The sequence below is a fragment of the Cygnus olor genome, chromosome 27, assembly GCF_009769625.2.
Source record: "Cygnus olor isolate bCygOlo1 chromosome 27, bCygOlo1.pri.v2, whole genome shotgun sequence".
NCBI lineage: Eukaryota > Metazoa > Chordata > Aves > Anseriformes > Anatidae > Cygnus > Cygnus olor.
This window is the reverse complement of record NC_049195.1, coordinates 87,607-111,939: the sequence shown is the minus strand read 5'-3', so window position 1 is coordinate 111,939 and position 24,333 is coordinate 87,607. Positions and strand designations below refer to the sequence as shown.

At 56.5% G+C, this 24,333-nt stretch overlaps 1 protein-coding gene across 4 annotated transcripts; it reads right to left on the bottom strand.

Moving 5' to 3' along the window:
* Positions 1 to 833: 833 nt before the first annotated feature.
* TET3 (tet methylcytosine dioxygenase 3) lies at positions 834 to 23,676 on the bottom strand. 4 transcript variants are annotated; one of them, XM_040538146.1, is made up of 10 exons: positions 23,609 to 23,676; positions 9,452 to 11,465; positions 6,501 to 6,591; positions 6,047 to 6,140; positions 5,236 to 5,444; positions 4,905 to 5,055; positions 4,337 to 4,426; positions 4,081 to 4,218; positions 3,210 to 3,546; positions 834 to 2,801 (listed from the first exon to the last, which is right to left on the bottom strand). In XM_040538146.1, exons 2-10 carry the CDS (start codon positions 11,418 to 11,420, stop codon positions 1,039 to 1,041), a joined length of 4,842 nt encoding a protein of 1,613 aa, XP_040394080.1. In that variant the 5' UTR covers positions 11,421 to 11,465; positions 23,609 to 23,676; the 3' UTR covers positions 834 to 1,038. The 4 variants fall into 4 exon arrangements, with proteins under 4 accessions (XP_040394080.1, XP_040394081.1, XP_040394079.1 ...); XM_040538147.1 differs by lacking the exon at positions 23,609 to 23,676 and adding an exon at positions 18,467 to 18,536; XM_040538145.1 differs by lacking the exon at positions 23,609 to 23,676 and adding an exon at positions 14,690 to 15,070.
* Between the last annotated feature and the right edge of the window lie 657 nt (positions 23,677 to 24,333).

Below are 24,333 nucleotides of genomic sequence, written 5' to 3'. Positions count from 1 at the left end.
AAGCACCAGACTTTAGCAACAGTGATGTACAGAGAGCAACACTAGCTATTCACAGTTCTGTGGTTTTTTTTTTTTCTGTTTTTTTGTTTGTTTGTTTGTTTTTTATTCCAATTGGCTCCTTGGAGGTGCAGCCACCGCTGAGCTGCTCCTCTTCTCCTTGGGGCCACTGGCAAAGGAGCCCCCAGATCTGAGCATAAGCGTAGCTCCCTGGGAGCAGCGTCCTCACCTCGGTGCTCTGAGCCCAGAGGTGTCCTGAAGTCTCCAGTGCCAGGAAAAGCGCCATCCTGGCAGAGCCAAGCTCGCCAGCAGCAAAAAGCCAGACGTGAGCGCACCATTCCAGGACGTACTGCCTGCGAGTGGGCCTCCCGTCTCTGTAAGAAAGAACTCCTCGAGTTGCAAAATAAGTATTGTAGGTCCTTGGAAAAAAAATAAAATCAGATGTTCAGTGTGTCCAGCTGATGTTAAAGCACACGTTTCCAGGTGACTCTCAGATGCAATCCCTGCTAGTCTCCATGCGTGGGAGCTGGAGAGATTCACCTCTTGCTTTGTTAAGCTGGTTTGGTGTTTGGGTTGTTTCCTGGGTATTTTTTTGTTGTTGTTTGTTTATGTTTGCTTCTTTTTTGAAGATCACCTTTGTCGTTGTTGTTGGAGTAAAACAAAAAAAATCCAATAAATATGTTTTAAGTGGAATTAAAAACTTCTCCTTTGTGAAAGGACGCTATAAACTTCTCTCTCCATTCTTGCAGTGCACAAGGATAGATTAAAAAAACACAGAGATATAAATATTAGATTACCAAAAAATGCCAAAGAGCATTGTTCCTTTGTTTTTTCCCTACTCCTCACCAAGTGCAGCTTTCCAATGGCTTGCACCCGAGTTGGTTTCATTTTTTCCAAGCATGTGTTGGGTTTATTTTGCTTTTTTGTGTTTTTTTTTTTTTTCTTCTCCCCCATGCCTGAGGAGAAAGCACCACGAAGCAACACCGGTGCTCCAGTGCTGCTGACTTTGAGGTAAGATGGGCTGCAGCAGCTGCCTCCGCCTCAGATCCAGCGGCTGTAGGGGCCTGTCACCTTGGTGTAGGCATAGGAGGACACAGTGATGGCGGAGTTGGTGGGGATAGCCACCGCCTGCCGCGTGGGGACCAAGTCCCTCCTCTCCTTGCTGGGCGCCTCTGCTGCCAATGCGCCACCCCACTTGCGCTTTTTGGCAAAGGCCTTGGCGTCCTGCTGGAGACCGAGGCGTGCAGCCTCCTCCTGCCGGGCACGGGCGCGCTCAGCCAGCTGCTTCATCTTGGCCTCCCACAGTGCCAAGCCGTGGTTGGGCTGGTTCAAGTTCTTGTGTTGGTAGAAAACCAGGGAGATGCGGGTGGGGTGGCATCGATTGGGCTTCTTCAGCGGAGTGGTGGCGTGCAGCTCACGGCGGGCGCATTCGATGAGGATGGAGCCATGGGCAGGCGCCACAGCCACACCGCCAATGTTCTCATCCAGGAAGTTGTGCTCACTGTCTGACCACTCCTCCTCCTCTTCCTCTTCTTCCTCCTCTTCCTCCTCCTTCACCACCTTCTCTGGCAGCTCCTCGATGCCCTCCTCCAGGCCAAAAGGATCCCACGGCTTCTCCTGTCGGGACCCCACCGCACCCTTCTCACGCATTGCCGCCTCCCACGCCTTTTCAGGCAGCCCTGGGATGGGCGCCGGTGTCCTCTGCTCCTCCACCTTGGCTGAGCCCCATGGTTCCTCGGGGAAGCTGGGCAGCCCTGGCAGGGCCGAGCTGAAGCCCAGCGGCCCCAGCTCCCAGCCCTTGTCCCGCAGGGTTGGGGTGCCTGCACTCGCCAGCACTGCCTCGCCCAGCTTGCAGGGGCTCCATGGTTTTGGCAGCAAGCTAGATCCACATGCTGCTGCTGCTTCTCCTGACAGGACATCGGGCCACTGCTTCTCTGGCAGCGGCAAGCGCACGGCAGCATCAAAGGCGCTCAGCTTCTCTCGTCCACCTGAGCCTGCGGGGCTGGCACCTGGCACCAGGCTGCTCCACGAGCTCTCTGCCGTACTAGTCCTCTCGGGAGAAGATGCACCTCGGGACACTTTGTATGGGCTCCAATGCTGCTCTGGGCCCCCGCCACAAGCTGGCACAGGGACAGCTGGTAGGGCCAGGCCAGTGCTGGATACAGCCGCTGCTGCACTGGGAAAGGGCTCAATGCTGGGTGGGGGGTCCAAGGGCTCCTGCTTGATGGCCCTGCTGCCAAAACAGTTCTGTGCAAATGGCGGTGCCTCCTCTGAGCCCGTGCTAGTCCTGTGCACCCCAGCCACTGCCTTCTGCTGGCTGGCATACCGGCTAGCCCGCTCGTAGGTGCGCTGGTGATGGTTTTTACTCCGGACACTGTGTGGGATGGGCTCAGGGAAATCTGTGTTCCTGTAGGTGTGGTTGAGGTTCTCCTGCAATGCCTGGATGTTGGGCTTCTTCTCATAGGTGTTGTTCACCCAGCTCTCACTCCTCTCAGTTGCCCCATAATTCAGAAACTGCGAGGGGAACACGTGGTTGCTGGAAAAACCATAATACCCGAAGGAAGGAAGCGTGAACTTTGAGTGAAACCCATTCACAGAAGGCAGATTGGGCTGTGCATAGTAGGAATGGTAAGAGTAAACACTGTTCATGCTGTAAGGGTCGGAGGGCCGGCAGCTCCCCAGCACCGAGTAGCTCTCCACCACCGCATTGCCGTTGTACTTGAAAGCGTTGTAATGGCTCTGCGGCTCCACCTTGATGGAAGGTTTCAGCGGCTGTGGGGGGATCCCACTTTTCAACGCCATACCTGCGGGCACAGCACACACAGCCACTGTGACCAGCTGGCCGAGGAGGCCATCAGCAGGGACCAAGGACCCCAGGCCCCAGAAAAATAAGTCAGTCTCAAAAATCCAACACCAATGGGCTTGCTGGCCAAGCACAGAGCTCAGCTGCAACTAGCATCACTCAGTGTGCTGGCAGCAATTCATACCCATGAGCTGAGCTGCAGCAAGAGTGCAGGTACCCCAAAAGCCATGGTGCAAATGCAGGCACCACAGTATGAGCCAGTAATGCCAGCCCGCACTCAGTGCCGCTCATGCAACCTCTGGCCCAAGAAAGCCTCCAACCACTACCCCCCAGAAGCCACAGGGGAACATCCCCTCACATGCTTTCTGGACAGCTTAGGGCCATGGGACCTCAGCTCTGTTCCCATTACCTGCATTTTGTTGGAGTGTGGGAAGTTCGAGCGCTTCCTGCTTGATCTTCTCTGGTGTCATCAGCTTCTCTTTCTGCAGCTTCTTCTTCTCTGCGGCAGCTTTCTTTGCCTCCAGCTGCCTCTGCCGACAGGACTTGGCAGGTTCAGGTAGCTTGCGGACCTCACGGGGGAAAGATGTGAGCACCTGGATGGCCCCGCTGCCCACCTTTGCGTTTTGGTTCTCCTCGCTGCCAAACTCGTCTGTGCTGGACATCTTGTAGAGGGGGAGGACGTGCAGCTGTTCATCTTCGGGGATCTTCCCTACCACGCGATTGTCTTCTTTTGTCAGCGTGCAGACCTGGGGGGAGCGCAGGGTGCCATGAGTGTCCAGGACTGCCAAACCCTTGAGATGCTAATGAATGCAGCCCAAGGGGGGACAAGGGCAAAATCCCCTCCTCAACACAAATCCATACCAGCCTGATGGCTTCCCAGGCTTCCACTGGTGCACCCCCCCCAGCCCACACCACTCCCCAGATGCTGATTGGAAACCTCCCATGGGGTTTGGGTCAGACAAGAGCAAACACACAGTTCTGATTAGTGCTTTGCTTTCATCTAGCAGGGATAGCTTCAGCACCCCACAGATGTGAGTGTTTTCATTTGAGGGTCCTTTCTGCTTTCTTAAGCAATTTCAGCATCAAAAAGGGCATTGCTCCATGAGTGCAAACACCGACGACCAGCCACCAGAATCATGCAGTTAGGAAGGGGGGTGACAGAGGCTCAGATATCTCCACTCCGAAGCACTCCCTGCGGGGTCCAGCTGGATGTCGAGCAGCTCAAAAAGGCAGCAATGAATGGGGAACCATCCCGAAAACCAATGCCAGCGCCTGCTTACCACTGTGCAGCCATTGTAGAGGTTATGCTGATCTTTGTGAGCATGAGCACAGAAGTCCATGCATGCTGTCACCCCTGAAAATGGCCTCCCCTCCTTCAAGCCCAGCCGGCAATCTATTGCGACATCCTCGTTGGTAACCTAGAGAAAGAAGGAAAGGGCTCCAGTTGCCTGAAATCTGTGCACCACCACCCCACTCCTGTTTCTGATGACTGACAGGTTGTGGAGACCACAAGAGGATGAGTAAGTGGCCAGATACCTGGTTTTGGTAGGCCTGTGGTGCCAGCCTTTTGTAAAGTGGAGCAACCTCAGTGGCCAAATCCTGAAAGCTTTTCCGGAGCAGCTCTTCCTACAAGAGGGAAGAGAAAGCATTGATGCACAGGAGGACATCACTCAAGGGTTTCAGCAGTGGGGATGCAATTAGGGGTGGAGCCCCTGTACACCACCTTGTGTCCAACTCTTTCTGCTACGTCTGCCATCACGTAAAGAGCACAGCCCAAATTTCCGGTGACATCTTGGCTGTTCAACCTCCAACCAAAGTCTCTTGTGCTTTTGCTTGCTCAGCCCAAGAGCCCTCTGCCATCTCCCTGGGGTTTCTAGGGAGACCCCATTTGTGTCACCCTGTAACGGCTCTTGGCAGCAAAGTCCTGGGACGTCAGTGAGAGCCTTACCAGGTCAGACTGACTTTCTTTTCCCCACAATTTCATCAAAAATACCACAAGGTACCCTGTTTTCATGCTTTCTCCTTGCCAAATTTGGAGCCAGGGTTAAAAGGAACCCGCTCTCCCTACCCTCCACTACTGCTCCACTATGCCTGTGTCACCCACCTCTTTGGGATTGTCCCCCACCAGCCTGAATTTCCGCGGAGTTTTGCTTCGGGCATATTTGCAGCCATTAAAATACATGCTCCAAGAGCAGCCGAAGGAGAAGGAAGCGCCGCAGGTATTGGGGTCTTTGCCTTGGCACGCACAAGTCCGGCTGCAGGAGGGACATTGAGAAGGAGCGTCAGCTGCTGGCACAGTGAGGGCAGCCCCTTCTGGGAACGCGACACGAGCCTGGGTGGAGTGTAGGCAGTTCCTCCACTGGTTTTAGAAATAGGGGAGGGACACCTCTGTCGCCATTCCACCCACTTCCCCAAGCCGGCATGGTGGCACTTACTCATCGTTCAAGCCGCAGCGACGGCTGGTGGGGTTGCCATACTTGGTGAGGGTGTCAGTGAGCTCCTGGTATAGTGTGTCACCCAGAGTGCGGGGAATGCCCTCCCAGGCCAGGATCAAGATGATGATTACGGCATTCTGGCAGTGGTGGCCGGCCCGGTGACGCACCAAGCACAGCAGCTTCTCCTCTTGGTTGTGTCTCCGGATCACCTGGAAAACAGCCAGGCCGAATCAGACTGCCCTGAGAGGATATGTTTCCCAGGATGGGGGGCAAGAAGGCCCCCAAAAGTGGGTGCCAGCTACCTTTGTATCATCCCTCAGGGATTTGGGCAGCAGAGCTGTGAGTGCTCCCATGGTTACATCCTCCCCATGGGTTTTGGGGTGCCAGGGGGACATGCTGCCAGCCTGACCCTGAGGATGTGCCATTCAGTGCGTGCCACTGGGCAAGTGCGGGAAGCCCTGCAGAGTTTTCCTGGGGGTGGCTGCAGCTTTTCCTTTCTCTTTGGCTGCTGCAGCTCGAGCATCCTGCCCTGGCCTCCCATGGCCACCACCAGGGGGGACCTCCTTGTCCCCAGGCAGAGAGGGGACAGAAAGGGAGAAACAGTGAGTGTAGTGATAGGACAAGTAGTAATGGCTTTAAAAAACTCCTCTTTTTTTTTAACAGTCCCCCAGACATGGATTTGATTTAGTGGCACTGATGAAGTGTGACGCACAGGCCCAGGGACCCCTAAGACAACATTAGGTGGTGCCATCCAGGCACCCCTTCTGCTACACTGGTGCCTTGAGGAGGCCTAGGGGCCATAGGCACTCACCCACTTGGCGATGGGGCAGCCCCGGGAGCTCTTCCCCTCCTTCCCAGTGTAGATGACCTTCTCAATGCGGATGGCCTTGCCCTTCTCACCGTACCTGCCAGGGAGACGCACATTAGCTGCACACACCCTGGCGAGGACCAAGAGGCACTCACAGGGCCACATGCAACCTCACAGGCCCTGCTCACCCCCATGTAATCCACCAAGGGGACTCCTACCGTCATGAGTACCCACATGCCTACACGGGCTCCCACCAGCACCTACAAGCATGCACATGACCTCATGAGGACACATGTGTGCCCACAGAGCCCCATGCACCCTCACAAGGCCCCACACACCTTCTCGAGCCCTCCCCTTGCCCTCAGGAAACCCCCAAAGCCCTCTCTGATGGCTCCGGGTCCTCAACATCAGAGCTCCCCTTTGTCTGCAAGGGGTTGGGGTGGGACGGGGCCCTTACCGCTCCTCCATCAGCTCCCGGATGGATGCCACAGTGGGCCCCGAGCCCAGGTGGGTGTAGTACGGCCCCTCATCCTTCTCCACAATTTGCTCTGCAGGAAAAGGGAAGAGGGGAGGGGGAGGGGGAGACAGAGATTTTGGGGTTTGCATGTCCACAGGGCGCTCTGACCCCATGGATGCCAAATTCACTCATATGAAGCACTTCTGCACCAAAAATCAAGCATTTCCCCACTAAGGGAGCCTAAGCAGGCACCCTTGCTTGCAATTGCAATATATGGCATTGAGTGTTTTAGGACTGGGGAAGTTTTAGTCTGGATTTATAGCTCCTCTGCACCCCCAAGGCAGCCCGCGATGTTGGCAAGCACTGGTGCCAAAACCTCCATACTCCTCCTCCTTATAGGTGCTTCTGCAGCAGAAGAGGAGGACAATGGGGTCCTTCCTTTTGGGGTGAAAATCACTGCAAAACCCATTTGGGGACAGCCCCAGTTATGCTCCATCCCCCAGCAAGGAGCAACTTGAGCTAATGCATACAACAGCGAGGGGTGAAGCCCTGAGAGAGGCCAAAAACTACAAGAATCCTGCATAGTTAATGGATAAACTTGTTTTTAATGAGAGAGGAGTGAGTCTCCATTTCTGACCCTTCTTTCAAAGCAGGCAAAGGAGCCGAGCTTTCCACCATGCAGGGTTTTCCCTGCAGCAGGGGCTGAGACATGTGGGGAGGGAGGACAGGCAGGAGGGAGGTTTCATCACACACGGGAGGGCTGAAATGGTGGCAGGATTTCAACATGATCTGATTTTTGAAGCCTTGTAGGGCAAACCACTTAATTGCCCAGGTGTTTCCCACCACCACGTCTCTCCCTGCTGCCCCCTGGCACGGGGGATTTGCTTGGGCCACCCGAGCACGCTGCGTTCTGAAGAGAAGTGATGAGCTGCAGCGGCCACTTCGGCACACAAACCCTCGGACCCTCTCTGCTCACTGCCCACCTGCTCCCATGATGTTCACCCACCTGGCCCCGCACACTGCAACTGGACCAGCCGGATGCTATCGAAACCACCCCAAGGTAATTTTAGGGCTGAAAACTGCTGCCGCCTGCTGTCTGGACTGCCTGGAGGATGTGGGGATGCTCTGAGTTGGCTGAGCCTGTGCAAGGCAGGAGCTGCTCAACAGGGGAGAGGCAGAAGCAAGCTCACACTACCGCAGAAGGATGCTTGGGCTACAGCCCGCAAGCAACATAGCCCCAGCAGCAAACCCCCTCAGGGCTTTTAGGGCATGGAGGTGCCAGATGGGGAACTAAAGGATGCTCCGGGCAGCTGCAGCAGCACAAGGGTCAGTCCCCAGAGCACAGGGATGCTCCAGCACCACTGGGTCAGATGCATCCGGCACGGCGGGCTGGGGCTGGTCTGTCTTTCCATCCCTTGGCTCTCAGCCCCATGATTTTCATTCCTGTCATGTCTAACTGGCTTGGCGCCAGGGCTAGGAGAAAGCAGGGCTCAGCTGGGCTGCAGCTGTCCAGACAGAGATCAATACAGGACACGCAGCGAAAGCTGATTTTATTACAGTGTCTAACAGCACAGACACCTAATAAAGCACCAAGCCCCGACTCCTACTTAATTGCTTTCTCTCACAGCTTTTCCTTGAGAAAATGGGGAAAGGTAGAGGCGGGAAATCCCCCCCACCCCCCAGACCTCTAAACCACACTGAAAAAGAAAAGCAACGCAAACATTTCCTGGCAATGGAAGTAAAACTCCAAGTTAAGTTTGAGCAGCTCCAGAAAAGCCTTTCATTTGCTCAGTGTCATTTGGGCTAATTACTGCTGCCATTTACAAGCAAATAAATAAATAATCATATGCCTCGCTAATAAAGTGCAGCTTGTGCTTGGCCCGAGGCCACCTCTCTCAGTAGCACAGGGGCTTGGTTTTCCCGCACTCACTGACCCCAAATCCTTGCCTTGCTCCTCCCAGTTTAAATTTGGAGGGAGAAGATCCAGCTCCCTGCACTTGTGGAGAAGGGGACAGTGGAAGGAGATGGACTGCAGAGACCAAGCGGGAACTCTCCAACACTTCCTGCAAAGTCTAACAAATGCCAGCAAAAAAAAAAAAAAAAAAAAACAACACCAAACCCAGAGTTTTGTGTCTTTCAACACATCCTGGCAGGGACAGCAACCGAAAGAAACAGCGTCCTGGCGGCAAATATGGCCCCTAAAACAGCACAAGCCAAGAAGAGACGCTCTTATTTTGAGTAACCCACTCCAGCTAATTCAGCTTAAAATAGCAGTAAGAACAAGGCAAGGTTCTAGGCAGGTTGGTGGTGCTGGGGCAAGCATGTGCCCCTTTATGGGATTTAGCTGAGCGACTAAGCACAGGTAAAATCAACAAGGCTTTGGTTTTGCTGCTCTTCCAGCCTGCGCCAGCACAACCAAGTCAGACACCACCACAGTAATGCCACGCTCACTTGGCTTTGGCCACCTCACCATAAAAATAAGAGAGAAGAAGAGAAAGACCAAACGTACCCCACAACCAACGCATGAGGTCTCTGCAGCCTCGGGGTTTTGCTGTAAAAACAAAATCCACACAAAGCTGCAAAGCAGTCTCAGTCCTCCCCAATCACAGATACTGTTGAGACCAAAATACCCATCTCCCATTTGGGAGCAAACCCAGGAGCAAATCTTGGTGCGTTTTTTTTTCAAATTTGGACCCCAAGATACTGTCTGTGTGGGTATGTTGATCCTAGGACAAAACAGGTGGTGCAAAACAGGAGCAGGAACAAGCACAAAGCCAAAAAGAGTGACATCCCCAACCCTTAACAAAAAAACCCACTGTTTTCCTGGCATTGTGGCATCACTCTGTTACCTATCCAGGGGAATCCCACCCTGCAAACCCCAAATCCCACTCTGGACAGCTTGAACCATGCTTGCCATTGCCCCAAGCCCCCCAGCACAGCTGCTTGCTCACCGACACAGTCACAAGTGGGGAACTCTGCCTGTGCGCGCTTGGCTGGGGTGTCCAACAGGCTCTTGGTTGGCGTGTCCAGGTATTTCAGTGGTGACTCCAGGAAACCGCTGAGGGTTGGCGTCAGTGGCACCTCATCCTTGGTGGGTGTCCCCTCTGCCTCATCAGTGTTTTGGCTCTCCTCAGAGTAAAAGCACGTGGTTGACACCACGGTGATAGCACCAGAAGACTCAATTTTGATCTGCTTGGGGGACCGTGCAGAAAAGGTATGCTCCAAAAGCGGTCCCTTCCCTGGTGAAAGTGAAAAGCTTTTGGAGACAGGTTGGGGAGAGCTGCCAGAGGCCAAGGTGGTGGTGCTGGCAGTGGGGGGCACTTGTGAGGCTGGTGCCGGACCCCCCCGCAGCTCAGCTGTCCCAGGAGGCTGCAGGTTGAAGTTCTCCCCAAATTCAGCCTCAAACTGCCGGATGAGCTCTTCCAGCTTGTCATCCACTACAATGGGGGCTGGTGGGGCAGACAGCGCTTCTTCTGAGCCAGACGAGCTCGGTGTCATCGGCAGGTGGCTTTGGGGGCCCCCCCCAGGGGCACCCCTTTCCTGAGAATTGGGAGTGGTGGGCAGGGGTAGTGCAAGAGACTGCTGGAGCGGGAAGGCAGGTGGTGGCGGCTCGGTTTGCATCTCTTCAGCTGGGGGCTCAGCAGGTGCCCGAAACCCCTCCAGGCTGATTTGCCAAAGGGGCAGGAAGAGCGGCTGTGAGTCTTTCTGCTTGGGCTTCTTGATCTGCACTTGCTTGCGGGCTGGCTTTTCGGGCTGCGTTTTCTTCTTTTTCTCTTTGGCCTGCTTTTCAAAGGGTTTGGGTGGCCCAGCCAGAGCACCGGGTGCCCACCAGCCAGGCGGCCGCTCTGGGGGGGCCACGGCTAGGCTCTGCTCAAGGAAAAGGCTGCGCTTGTGATGGAGATGCTGCTGCAGGACCAGCTGCGTCTTCTTGTGCAAATTGGGCTCCTGCGGCAGTGGTGGCACGCGGGGGCCGCTTGCCGCGTCCTTGGCAAGCGCTCGTTCGGGGGGCTTCAACGCCACTGTTGCGGGGGCTTTGCCAGCCTCGGACTGCTTGAAAGCTGCCTTGATGTAGTCAGTATTTCCCAGAAGCTGCTCCAGCTCTGCCATGGGGTCTCCGGTCCCTGCCGGAGGCACCGTGCCAAAAAGTGGCTCTGGTGAGGCACCGGGCTGCGTGAGGAAGCGGGGCCCCGGCTCTGGTGGGACAAGGGGCCCAGGGGGCGGCGGGGCTGGGGGTTGCCCATCACCACTGGGTTGCGGGAGCGCGGCTGAGAGCTGCGTTAGGGCTTCGATGGCAATGGCTGTTTGCAGGCTGATGTTCTTCTCCTTGGCGATGTTCAGTGCACTTTGGGAAAAGGGGAGGCCGTCCGATGGGCATGGCTCAGCGGTCTCAAGCACCGGTTGGGGAACAATAGCACCTTTCTCAGGGGGTGGTGGGGAGACCGGCACCGGCTCCTCGCCCAGAGCCGACTTGATCTTCTGCTCCAGCCACTCCAGGTAGTCGGGGCACTCAGGGCCATCACAGTTGCAGTTGGGGGGCTTCATGCCATGCTTGGCCAAGGCAAGGGCAGCCTTGAGGGCATGCAGGTCCTCTCCCCGTGGCATACCGTCCTGCGGCGCCAGCACCTCACTCAGCCCTCCCCTGCTCATCTCGGTGTCAAACTTCTTGTACAGCAGCGAGGGAGAGTCCAGGGGAGGCAGCCGGTAGGAGGACACAGCCTCAGCCACTGCCGAGAAGGCCACCAGGTTTCTGGCATCCTCCAGATGGGCTTTGCCAGCAGTGGCCGGCTGGCCAGGCAGCCAGCTGCTCGGCTCCATCAGCGTGCTGCCCCCCACCTCTGGCTGGCCCCCATTCTCCAGGCTGAGCCCGTTGCCCTCATTCAGCTTTCTTTCTTCGACATAGTTAATCAGCCCTTCTTCCATTTGGCCTCTTCTGGGGCCATCAACTGGGTCGCCCCCCGAACCTGTCTGAGAATGGGGAGAGTGGAGAGCTGTAAGCAGCACTTGCAACAGTCAACATGCGCCCAATTTCCCCCTCCCACCCCTGCAACTTTTGTCTTTCACCCATTTTACCACAGAGCCCCACAGCTTGAAATGCAGCCGCCTCTTTTCACCCCCCACGCACCCCTCCCGGCCCCATGCCACCCACGTCTCCCACCACCCGCCACCCAGTTTCAAAATTGCTCATGGGATGTTTCGGTATTTCCACCACCTGCGGAGTGTGTGATGAGACAGGGTGTATGGGAGGGCATCCCGCTCCCAGCTCTGTTTTCAGGAGGTCCAGCCCTGCTGATGCATTCCTTGGGACCCCCTTCTCAGCGCCATGGGATCGTGGGGCTTCACCTCACTTTACCCACTCCTTACAGTGGGGATGAAGCTGTTGCAAAGCATTTTGCTCTGCTTGCATCCAGACGGAGCAAAGACCATCAGGCTCAGGATGAGCTCCTTCATCCCCTGCAAATGTAGCACTGAGCATTGGATAAGGTCACTGCAGCTCCAGGGCTCAGCAATGAAGTTAGCAATGGGGCACTGAGCCCGAGTACTGCTGAAGGATGCATCATGGAGAGAAGGTTGGGGGAAACTGGGCAAATATCCTGTCTGGGAGCGTTTCACCTGGAGAAGCCGTCCTCCGCCACAGAAAGAAGCCGCCAAGTTGTCTGTGCCAGCGGCAGGGGCAGCATGGGGATGATTTCACCTCGAATAACCCAAACCCATGTCAGCACAGCTGGCCAGACCCCAGCAACATGGAGCAACAGCACCAGCATCCAGAAAACCACCCCTGTGCCACCTGTCAGAGATGCCCACCCGGAGACAAACCAGCCACATCCAGGGAGCCCATCTTCCTGGTGCCAGGGCTCACACATCCTGGTTAAGACCCTACAAGGGCTTTGCAAGAAGCAGGGAGGCATTTCTGCACTTGGTGGTTTCTCCCCCCTCAGTTAATGCCAGGGAGGACTGGGTGCAGTACGTTTAGCAGTTTGCTGGTAACGGGAAAGCTTCCTGTAAGTTAAAAATACAGCAAAGCTCACTAGGAAAAAAAAATGGACAAACTAAGCAAAGGCTTCAGGCAGAACTTCTTGCCTCCAGCACTGGCTCCACAGGAAGGACCTACAGCCCTGATGCTCCAGGAGACCCCAAAGTACAGCTCTGGTGTGTGAACAAGCTGTCAGTGGTGAGGAGCTTCGTTTAACCCTTCCAATGCCAGCCCTGTAGCTTTCACATGAGCAGTCTACAGGGAGAGATGAAGAGCAACATGTGCGCGTAAGCATGGCTGGTTTCGACACAGATAAGAACACTGCTGACTGCAGCAAAACCAAAGAGCAACCACTCCCTGCACGATTCAAGACTTCGCTGCCCCAAAAATCCCCCCCAGGGAGAAAACCTGGGGGGCAAAACTCATGGGCAGCACAAACCAGCACAGTGTGAGTGCAAATTGGTGCTGCCCCTCTCTTGGCATGGGGCATACCCCCAGGCTGCCACTGCTTTCAAGGGGCTCTAGTGCCGTCTCCTCGCTGGTGATGGGGACTTGGAGCTTGGAGCCATGAGCAAAGGGACCGGTCCGTCAGGTCAGGGAGCAAATGCATTGCTGCTCATTTGCAGGGTGGGGACATGCTGCCTCCACGCCCCGTGCCAAGTAACATGGTGCGAGGAAGACACAGCCTTGTCCGTCCTTCCCACGCTGCCGCCCCAGCCAAGGTTTTTCCCAAGCAGTACACAGTGGCAGGGAGAAAATGTTATGAAACCCCCTCAAAGCGGGAACGCTCATGCCCTGAAGCGTCCCTGGTGACGCCAGCCCGCAGAAATGGTGTAAAACCTGTTTAGCTCTGGGCGTGGAGCGAACGTTGGCCCCAAGGGTTTTCTGGGGGTACCAGGTGGATGTGGGCACGGGAAGCCCCAGAAAACAGCTGGGGACGCTTCTAATGCACCCCAAATGTGGATGTCCCTGAAGCTACTGTCGCCAGCCATGCACTACATCCGTCACTACATCAGTGAGCGAAGGCACCAGCCTTGGGGTAAACCTCCCAAGGCATCAGGGCCAGCCGCAAAGAGAGATAAGGAGCTTCCCCACCCTGCCTGGATCCCCAGACCTTGCCAAATCCTCCTCTATAACTGGTTTCACAGGGAAGCCCTGTCTCAAACCTGCCCTCATCCAGATGGAGCTTCAGAATCTTTTCCCCCTGCATGCATCCCTCAGGCATCACCTCCACCTGCCCCAAAGCTGGCAGGACGCTCATACCCCTTGGTGTAAACACCACAGCAAAGCCACTGGGTCAGGATGGGACAGCAGCTTGGGCTGCCCTCACACTGTCCCTGCCACTACACTGCTCCATCCAATAAATCAGGTTCTTGAATCAGGCTGGGGATGCAGGAAAAAAAGTTCATCCTGCAAATGCATGGCAAAACCCATCCTGTCAGCGCTGAGCCAGTGCTGCATCCTGTGGTGCTCCCAAAGGGTTAATCCAAGAGCTGCCACCATCCCCAAATCCATGGGGAAAAAATACATTTTTTTTCCTGGCTCTCCCACACGGCTCCTTTTGTTCCCAGCGCCACCAGGGTGGAGGGCAAGCACAGTGGGAGCTGCATTTATGGCCCCATGGGATTTTCATCCCGAAAACCACCAACAACAACCCAGCCCCAACTCACTCCAGCAGCAGACGAGGAAATCCATCCATTCATCAGCGCTGTTTGCACCTATTCCTCTGCCACACTGCCCACTTCCCCACGGAAAGCAATGCCTGCCCAAACCTCCATCCGCCTGCCCCGGGAAATAATAAAAGCTGGGGGGGGAGGGGGGGGATTAAAATAAAGAGAAAAGCAAGCCTTTTGGTTCAGATTAGCTCAGTTGTTTGGCTACTGCACAGTCCGTCTTGGATCCTCGGTGTTTTGTAAAAGGGGGAAAACCCCTTTGAGGAAGAAAATAATTATCTTTTGTTTTGTTTTGTTTTTCCCCCTTTTTTAATTTTTTCCTTCTGTTTTAAATGCCTTCAACGGAGGGGGGGGGGGGGGGGGAAGAAAACAACAACAACAAAAAGCAGCGGCAACCACACCACACAACACACACAGAGCCCTGCTTGGATGCTTTCCAGCCTGGGCTGTGCTCCCTAGGACTGGTCTGCAGCCATCGGTACCCGCGCCGCGGGGGCACGGTGCCGGCGAGCAGGGCTGGCACGGCCGGGGCACAAGGCACTTACGTCTGCGGGGCGGGCGGTGAGGCCGGCAGCAGCGATGGCACCAGGGAGGGAAGGCGCAACGAGTTTTTCAGCCTCAGCCGCCCCAGCCCTCCCCGCCCCCTGCAAACAGCTGGAGGAGCCATTAGCCCCAGCGCCGCGCGCACGTACGGACGGACGGACGGACGGATGGCGGAGGGCTGCGCGTTCGCCCGAAAGCACCCCGACATCTTGGCCTGGGCCCAAAGGGTGCCTTGGTAGGGGGGGGTCCCACCCCTCCAGCCCCTCTAGAGATCCTGCAGCCCAACACATGCAGTCACCCATACATTCAGCAATCTATGTATATCCTGCAGCCCTGCACATCCTTCAGCCCTGTATATCCAGCCATCTTATAGGTCCTGCAGCCCTATCGACCCTGCAGCCCCCTATATATCAAGTGACACGATGTGATCAGCAACCTTTTACATCCAGCACTCCCATGTATCCTGCAACCTTGTATATTCAGCAAATTGTTATATCCAGCAATATGCATATCCAGCAGACCTTTATATCTGGCAACCCTACACATCCAGCAACCTTATACGTACGGCGAATTGTTCAACATATTCAACAACCTATACAATCTGTGGACCTGTATAACCTGCAACCCTATATATTCAGCAACACTACAGGTCTTGCAGCCCTATGTGACCTCCACCCCTATATATCAGGCAACCCTATATATCCAGCAACTTGTTATATCCAGAAAGCTATATATCCAGCAGACTTACATATCCGACAAGCCTACACATCCAGCAGCCCTATACATCCTGCAAATCTGTATGTCTTGCAAAAAAAAAAAAATATTTATATATATATATACATGCAGCAACCCTATACACCCAACAGCCCCATATATCCAGCAACTTCTTACAGGGACAAGGTGACCAGGTGCAGTGCTATAGCCACTGTGCGGGACAGAAGCATAGCCATCCCAGGGCAGATTTGGCACATGTTGGCAGGATCTGTCCCAGCAGGGAATGTCACAGGCAACATCTGTCCACAGTTGGATGGTGCTGCCCCATCACCCTGCCACCCCAGCCATCTCAGGGGACAAGCCAGGATCTGCCTGTCCGGAGGGACAGACAGCGATCCCTCTACCTATCCTGCCTGCCCTGGCAAAGCCAGAGCTGCTTCAAAACTGCTTTTTCTCCTTCTTCTTTATTTTTTTTTTTTAATCCTCCCTCTTTTTCAAAATATTATTTTAAACATCCCCACGGCCTTATAAGAAAAATTAAATGAAAGCACCCCAAACAAGCAGGCAGGCCTTCCTGCCATGTTCCTGCTTGTCCTAAATCACGCGCTGCCACCTCCAAACCACATGTTTAGGAAAAAAACAACAACCCAACAACAGGCAAAGAACCGGTTTTAAATCCCTTGCGCTTGAAAAACATCCATAGGGCCCATCCAACCCCTGAATTTGTGCTGAAGTAGTAATCCTCTATATGGATATTTTGGGTATTTATTAAATCCCCCTTGCCTCAACGTATTTTGCAAGGGCTGGGCTTAGTTGGGGAGAGACTGGAGCAGCTCAGTGCACGCTTTGCTTCGTCCCACTGCAAATTACTCTATTGTAAGTGGAGGATTTAGGAGATGGAGATGTGGGTGACCTGGATGCCAAGGGTGCATCAGTGCAGGGGGGAAATGCAACACTGAAATCACCATCAGCCAGGGCACAGCGGGGTTTTTGGGAGGTCAGTGGGAGCCGCCAAGAGACAGCAGCCAGGGCCGGCCAAGAGGCAGGCGGCTGCTTGGCTGCCAGCCCTGTGCTGCGCTCATGGTTTTCCTCCACTGGCAGCCAGCCCTGGGATCCTCTGGGCTCAGGGGCACCGTGGGGGCCCCCATGTGATGGTGAAGCCCAGGGTGGGTGAGCATCCCTGAGCGCAGGCAACCCTACAATAACAAAGCACATGGCTGCTGTCACTAAAGGGCTTTCCTCTGTTTGCATGGCACAGCTGCAGACCCACGAGCACCCTCAGGGAAGGGCATGCTGCTGAAGTTACACCCTGGGGAGAGACTTGCTGGAGACCTGTGCTGCTCTGCCGGACGCAGAAAGTCACTGAATGCCACCGTGCTACCAGTGGGGGATGCTGGAGAGGAGCCCAGTGGCGTGGATGCCCTAAGCGGATGCAACACTCCCAGGAAAAGCAAATTGGCGAGCTCACAGAGCCGTGCTGTGCCCGTGGGAGCCCCTCCCGGCGTACTCCCAGCACCGGCTTGCTTGTTTTCCAAGCTGTTTCCATGGCCCCGTCTGACCCCAGCGCTGGGTTTGAGCTGCTCACTCCTGTCCTCATTTAGCCCAGAGGAAAGCCAGAGCTGCGCCGAGGCTGGGGGCACGGGGCTGATTTGTGCCACAGGAAGCCACATTAGAGCCCATCCCTGCTTTGTATGATCCCCTTGGGAACCCCCAGAGCCGCAATCCTGCTCTAGATGGCACAGGGACAACCGTTCCCCCCCTTCTCCATCTCACAGGGGGAAAAAGCCAAATCAATGCAATATATTCACTCCTGGCTCCTGCTGCATCGGCTTCAGGAGCTTGCAATGGAGATGGGGGATTTTTTTCCACGTGGAAATTTCCCCATCCTCCCCGTTGGGGCTCCAGGAAAAGGGTTTTCCCAGCTGAGCCAAACTATGACCAATGGGAAAGCACCATGGCCTTCCAAAGCAAAAGGGAAAGATGTGAAAAAGTGGCTATTTTGGAGCAGGAGCTGCCCAGCTGCAGCATCCTTAATGTGTGGAGCAAGGGAGAGGTGATTGCTCGGATGCAGCAGCTCCTCCAAAATCACCCCAACCAGGAATGGCTGCACGCCAACATCTGTTGTTAATCCACCCTGGATGCCTTTCAAAGCTGGGATGGAAAATTCATACCCCTGCACGCAAGCAGCCCAGGGTCCCACTCCAGCCAGGCAACGGGGGACACCTGCAGCGTGGCACCAAGCCCTGATATAACGGTGTGGGATGCTCAGCCCCAGGACAGGATGCTCGGCCCCACCGCAAGGATGCTTGGCACAGCAGCATATCAGCTTTCCAGGAGCTGCAGGGTTAAGCCATGGCTAGCGTTCCCATCACAGCCTTGAGCCAGGAGCAAGCATATGGCAAAGGGAGGGGGAATGGTTTGCCAGGCTGCGTCAGGCTGCTCTGGCCGGCGGGGAGGGAGGGAGGGGAGAAGAGCTCTTTAAAGAGAAAAAGAGGGAAAAAAAAAAAAAACAGCGCTATTTTTGTTTCTTGGAGCATCTTTGCTCCAACACAGCTGACTCCTCTCGTGCAGGCGTTCAGCTACCAGATTGGCACCGGGTCTGGCCAGGCAATGCCAAAACGCTGGCTGGCGGCAAGCAGTGCTCCAATAGGGAAGGGAAAGGGGAAGAGGGAAGGGGAAGGGGTAAGCAGAAACGCAGAAGTGCCTTGGGCCCAGCTGAGTGTCTTGCCCATGCTAACAGCACTTTGCCATCCCACCCAAGCCACCCACGTGGGGCTGGGTGACTTTTTGCTGCCGTTCATCAGTGCCACTGTCTGTGGCAGGACGGGGATCAGTGCCCTCCCACGCCCTACCACCAACAACCCAGTGGGGAAATTTCCCCCTTGCCCAATTACTTTGCATTGCAAGCAGGGTGCAGAAACTGGCCAGCTTTCAAGAACTGGTAGTCTCAGTGCGAAGCTGCCCTGCACCCATATTGTCAGGGCTCTGCAGGCTGTTTGGAGCAGGGGGTCCTGCACTGTGCTGTTGGCGCTTGGCTCCCCATATCCCACCCTGTCCCACCGTACCTGGGGGATGCACAGCCCCGGCCCTGCTCCTTGCTCCGTGAAACCAGTCAGCAGCCTGAGCTTTCAGCAGAGGAGGAAGAGGAGGAGGAGGAGAAGGAGGAGGAGGAGGAGGAGGAGGAACATGTGTGTGGCAAGCTCAAACATGTCGGCAGCGTTGATGGCTGGCGGGCAGGAGCCAGGAGACGAGTGGGAGCCTGGCCCTGCCCAGTCTGGGCGCAGGGAAAGCGCCGGCTCCACCAGCCGGTTTCACTGCTGCGACCAGTCCCCGACGGGGAAAAGTACCTGGGGAGAAACTGAGTCTGGGGCAGGCTCGGCATCACCCAGCGCAGTGCATCTGCAGTGCCCCGCTTCCTTCAAGCCACTTCTCCAGCCCCTGTGACTCACCCTGAAATGACACCGAGGCTGCCCTGGGTGCCCCACTGGGGCCAGGGGGGTCCCGAAACCCTGGAGCGGATGTGACGGGGACCAAGTCACGTCCAGGAAGAGCCTCTTGGGGTCGCATCCTGCTCCGCCTGCTGGTGCGGGGACACGGGGACAGCCGCTTCCCCTTTCACCACCCGCCCCAGCTTCAGGCTGAAATCCTCCTTCTTGAAAGCATGGGGTGGAAGCACAGAAAGAGGCTCTGCGTTTTCCTGTTTGGCTCCAACCCCTGTAGCGCACACAGCCAAAGCAAAGCCCAGTAGTGCAGGGCAGCTGCCACCCCCAAAGGGGACATCACGATGGCCACATCCCTTCACAAACCATCCTCCCTAGCCAAGGCTGACGAGTAGTATTTCCCCATACTCACCCCAGCATGGCGGACGGGAGCCAGCACCACTGCACAGATGAGTCCCCAGACAGGGGAAGGAATAAAACCTCCCACCAAAAGGTTAATTAGGGTCTAGCAGACTGAGCCCCTTCTCTGCCCTATGTATGGGCTCAGGCATGTGCTCAGAGTCAGACCCGACGTATCTCTCCTAAAAGCAATGTTGAAGCAAGATCACTTGTGAAAGGCAAGCAGGAGTGGAGAAGCACCCTGAAGCGCAGCCTCTCCATACAAGAACGCATTTGCATCACGTTCTTTCTGTCCGCTCCCGATCAGCACTGGCACAACTCTTTTGCAGCATGCTGCACAAAAGCCCCTTTTTTCCTACCAAAAAATGTCAGCCCCCTCCCACCCCGGCTGCCTCCTGGGGTCTGCAGTGCTGCTGAGTCAGCACCGACACTGCTGAGTCACCACTGCCACATCAGCCAGCAATGAGCTCAGCTGCGGGGGCTCCAGCATCTCTGTGCACGCTGTTGGAGCGGCCAACACTCTGTCCCACGACAGGCAGAACATGTGGCTCTGACCACAGCCAGGCAGGTGACACCAGCACTCGCATTTCAGCTGGGAGAAACTTTGCCCAGGTCCAAAATCACAAGGTTTGGCATTGCACGTGTGCAGTCCCATGATCTGGAGGCTGGGGCTGCCATCCTCTTCAAAAACACCCCATCGCGGATGATGCCTAAGTGGGGGTAAACAGATGTGGCATCACAGCCGCCACTGAGCTTTCCTCATCTTGGTCATCCTTTTCCACCACCGAAAAAGGGAAGGGAAAAAAATACCAAATTTCTATTTTTTTTTCCTCTGCTGGGGTCATCAGCACCAAGGGGGAAGCGCAGACGCCGCCTCCAGATTCACTGGCCTGCGCTCCCTGGCGCTGGTGACGGTGCTGATGACTCACGGGAAGGGAGGGGGAAAGCAACGTGTGCACGGGGCTGTAATGTTTGTAAACCTAAAAAAAGCCATGTGCGGGCAGGCAGCGTGCTCTGGCCGGGAGCACCGTCTGCCAGCGGCTCGGAGAGGCTGAGGCTGCAGGCGAGGAGCCTGGGGACAGGCAAGAAAGGGGCAGCAGGTGCCTCTGTGCATGCATCTGTCAAGAGGAGAGTTAGCCCCACTCTCCCACCGCGATGGCTTTAATTGTGATAGGTTTGATTGCAACAAATTTAAATGCAGAGGCTTTAAATGCAAGCGCTCTAATTGCAATGCCAGACGGGGCTTCGAAGAGGCTTGGGGTCTTTAAAGCATTTTGCCCTCTTGCCTCTCGACCTCCTCCTGCACCCCATTGCCTTCTGGCACAGGATTTGTGTTGGCCTACGGCTTCCTGCTCCCTCTGCCCATACGGGAGTGACGAGCTGCTCTGGGGACCATGGTGGCTGTGGCCATGCCACCAGCAGTCACAAGCACTGCAGCCTGGTGAGCTGGAGCTGAGCCTTCCAGACATTACACAGCATCCCCAAGCCTCCACGCTGATGACTGCAGTAATTAGAACTTGCTCCAATCAATTTTTTACAGCGTTTGGAGGGCTTGGAGTGGGTTGGTCTCCCCCCCACACCCCGCTCCCCCCAACCCCCCCTCTCCCTCATTTGGCTGCATTGGAAATTGCAGCGTTGGGAGCTCCCAGTCTCCAACTCCACCATTCGACAGCAAAACCTCATTTAATCAAAAAGATGCAGTGAGTAGATTTGCAGAAGAGCTTTTTTTTTTTTTTTTTTCCTAAGAACTGCCATTTTAGCTGAAGCAAACAAACACACTGCATCGTTGCCAGGACAGGATCACCTATGACATCACAGCAGAAATGCACCTGTGGTCCCATTGCTGTGCATCCCTCACCCATGCAGGGATGGGGCTGTGGCTGGGAAAGCGCGGCTCTCAGTGCTGGCACCGGCGTGACAGGCAGATGTGTAGCAGGGACAGAGCCGCTCACAGTTGTTTCACCTCCAGCCTCTTCCCATTTCATTTCATCTCCTCATCTCCCCTTGGATCCTAGCCCAGGGAAGGGGGGGGGGGCACAGAAATTCTTTTATCCTCTAAAAAAAAAAAAAAAAAAAGAAGGGGGGGGGTCTGACACCCTCTTGCACCAATCTCAAAGCAGAGATGAAAGAGGCAACAGAGCCCCAAGAGTGGCACGGAAGGGGTGGCACTTGGAGTGCCCCCGTCAGTCACCCAGACTGCAGTGGGGACAGTGCATGGACCATGACAGAAAGCATTGGCACTGTTGTCCCACTAGAAAAGTGCACAAGGAACAAGGAACTGGGATGCAATGGACAGGGACCACAGCATGCATGGGCAGGGAATGGAGATTCCGGTGCTGCGGGTATGGGGGGACCTCAGCACACACACACAGGCAGGAGGACTGAGGTACACGTACACGTGGGTACACGGTACACGTGGGCAGTGGACTAGGGACCCTGACGCCTGAGGGAACTGGGGTTGTTTAGTCTGGAGAAGAGAGGCTCAGGGCAGACCTTATTGCTCTCTCCAACTACCTGAAAGGAAGCTGTGGGGAGCTGGGGGTCAGCCTCTTCTTGCAGATAACTAGTGGCAGGACTAGAGGGAATGGCCTCAAGTTGCGCTAGGGGAGGTTCTGGTTGGAAATGAGGAGACATTTCTTCTCAGAAAGAGCAGTCAGGCAGTGGGACGGGCTGCCCATGAAGGTGGTGGAGTCACCGTCCCTGGGGTTGTTCAAGGAAAGGTTGGACGTGGCACTTAGCAACATGGTTTAGTGGGTGACATTGGTGGTAGGGGGATGGTTGGACCAGATGATCTTGGAGGGCTTTTCCAACCTTAATGATTCTATGCCATAGGGCTGGGGACCGGGGACCCTGATGCTACAGAAATGGCGAGCAGGGATCCTGGCATGCAGAGTCAGGCAACAAGGGACAACAATGCCATAGGGATGGAGACACCAGTGCACACAACCAGGTGACCAAGGACACTGATGCAGTGGGGATGGGAACCAGGGAACTCTGGCACACATCAAAAAGGGATTGGAACACCAGTGCTGTGGGGATAGGGAGCAGGGATCTCAATGCCGTGGGTCTAGGGACCAGAGAGCCCAGCAAACGCAGGCTGGGGACTGGGGATCCTGATGCTACAGTGACAGGGACCAGGAACCCCACCTCATGCAGGCAGGGGACCAGGAACCAGGACCCCCAGCCATGGGGAAAGATTGCTCCCAGTGTGCCAGGGACAGCCCACGAAAGGCTCTTTAGGGTGCAGACCACAGCACAACCACATGTCCTAGATGCACCATGCCGATGCCCCACCACCCCTGTACCTGGCAGGGCTGGGAAAGCCCAACCTAACAATGCCTAACAGGGGAGGTGCTGGTGTACATTTTGATTTCCCAAGGTCCCAGCAGCTCCTCCTCTGAGTCACCTCTCCCCTTAGTTACCTGCAATAACGGCTCCAGGTAGAGAATCCAGGAGGAAAAAAAAAAAAAAAAAAGCCATGTCACAGTGAATTAGGTTCCAAAGGGCAGCACTGAGGATGTTTATGGGGCCACCACAACCACCTGCGAGGACTCTGCCCCTAGGCTGCCCTTCCTTCCCCAGCACAACACGACCACACCAGCACCCACCGGGTGCCCACGGGCACTGATGCAGACCGTCCCAGCACATGGTGCTGATGGCGCTCACCGGCGGGGACTGGAGGCTTGGGCAGCCCCACTGGGGGCTGTCCCCCAGCACCACCAGCATCTGCTGCCACAGAATCACACAGCGTCGCTTAGGTTGGAAGAGACCTCCAAGGCCACCCGGTCCAACCTCTGACCTAACGCTACCAAGCGCTCCGCTAAACCACATCGCTCAGCTCTCCGTCTTTGGAAGCCCACCAGGGATGGTGACCCCACCACCTCCCCGGGGCCAGTCGGAGCCAGCGCTGCTGCCGGCGCCGGGATGACCCGAGGGGCGGCGGAGGGAAACCCACGTTTTGCTCCCCACCTCCGTCCTGCCCCCCCCGGCAGCCCCGCGGCGGGGGAGGCGAGGCCGGACCCCCGGCCCCTCACGGCGAGGGCTGACAGCAGCCACCGGCGGCGTGACGGCGGCGTGACGTCACACCAGCCCCCAGCTCCCAGCCCTTGTTGCCACCGCCGGCCGAGCTCGCGGATGGACTCGGGGGGGGGGGGGGGGGAATAATTAAAATAAATAAATAAATAAAAAGCAGAAAATCGTTATTTTTCCGGGGACGGGGGGGGGGGGGGGAGACCGGGGCAGACCACGCACGTGGGGGCCACGCGGGAGGCAGCCGACGCGGGGGTGCCCGCCCCCGCCCCGCGCTGCCCCCCGGCCGCAGCCGCGCCGCCCCCGCCCCGACCTCGGCGGGCCCCGGCCGCTCCCTACCTCGCCCCGCCGCTGCCCCTGCCGCTACGAGGCGGCCATCTTGTGCGGCGCTGCGCCCGCCCCGGCGCGGAGGGGGGGGGGGGGAGGGGGGGGGCGGGGGCCCCGCCTCCGCCCCGCCGCGCGGCCTCGGCCGGGATGGAGCTCCGGTGGCGCGGCCCCCGCGCCCTCCGCCGGCAGCGCCGCGCCCCGGGGAGGGGCGGCTGGGCGAGGAGCTCCCCGCGGAGCCCCTCCGCGAGGCGCCGGGAGCGTCTTTCTCGGGGCCCAGCCGGGGCGAGCGCAGCGGGAGGAGAGGGTTTGGGCAGTACAAAGCGGTTCGCGACCGAGCGACGCGCTGGAAGCGAGCCGCGGGTGCCGAACCCCGAAGGTGCGAAGCCGGGGGCGGCGTGCCCGGCCCCGAGCTCTTTGCTGGCGTCTCTGCTAGGGCTGCACGGGGCCGGGCCCTGTTGAAATGGCGGCGGCTCGCCCGCACCTTGGCTAAAATAAATGGGAGCGTGGATGGACCCGTGCGTGGGGCTGGGGCCCTCCTGTTTGCACCTCGCAAGGTGCAGCGTGGCTGATGGCCCTGCAGCCACCTCCGAAGTGGCTGAAGTTGTACCCACCTCAGCTGCCAGTCCATGCAACAGGTCCTGCCACCGTTTGTTTTGCTTGCTGCCCTGTGAGATTACAAGTGGATTTAGTCAGTGCAGATGCCTCCTTCCTCCCACCCTCTTCCTCCGGTGCCCAGC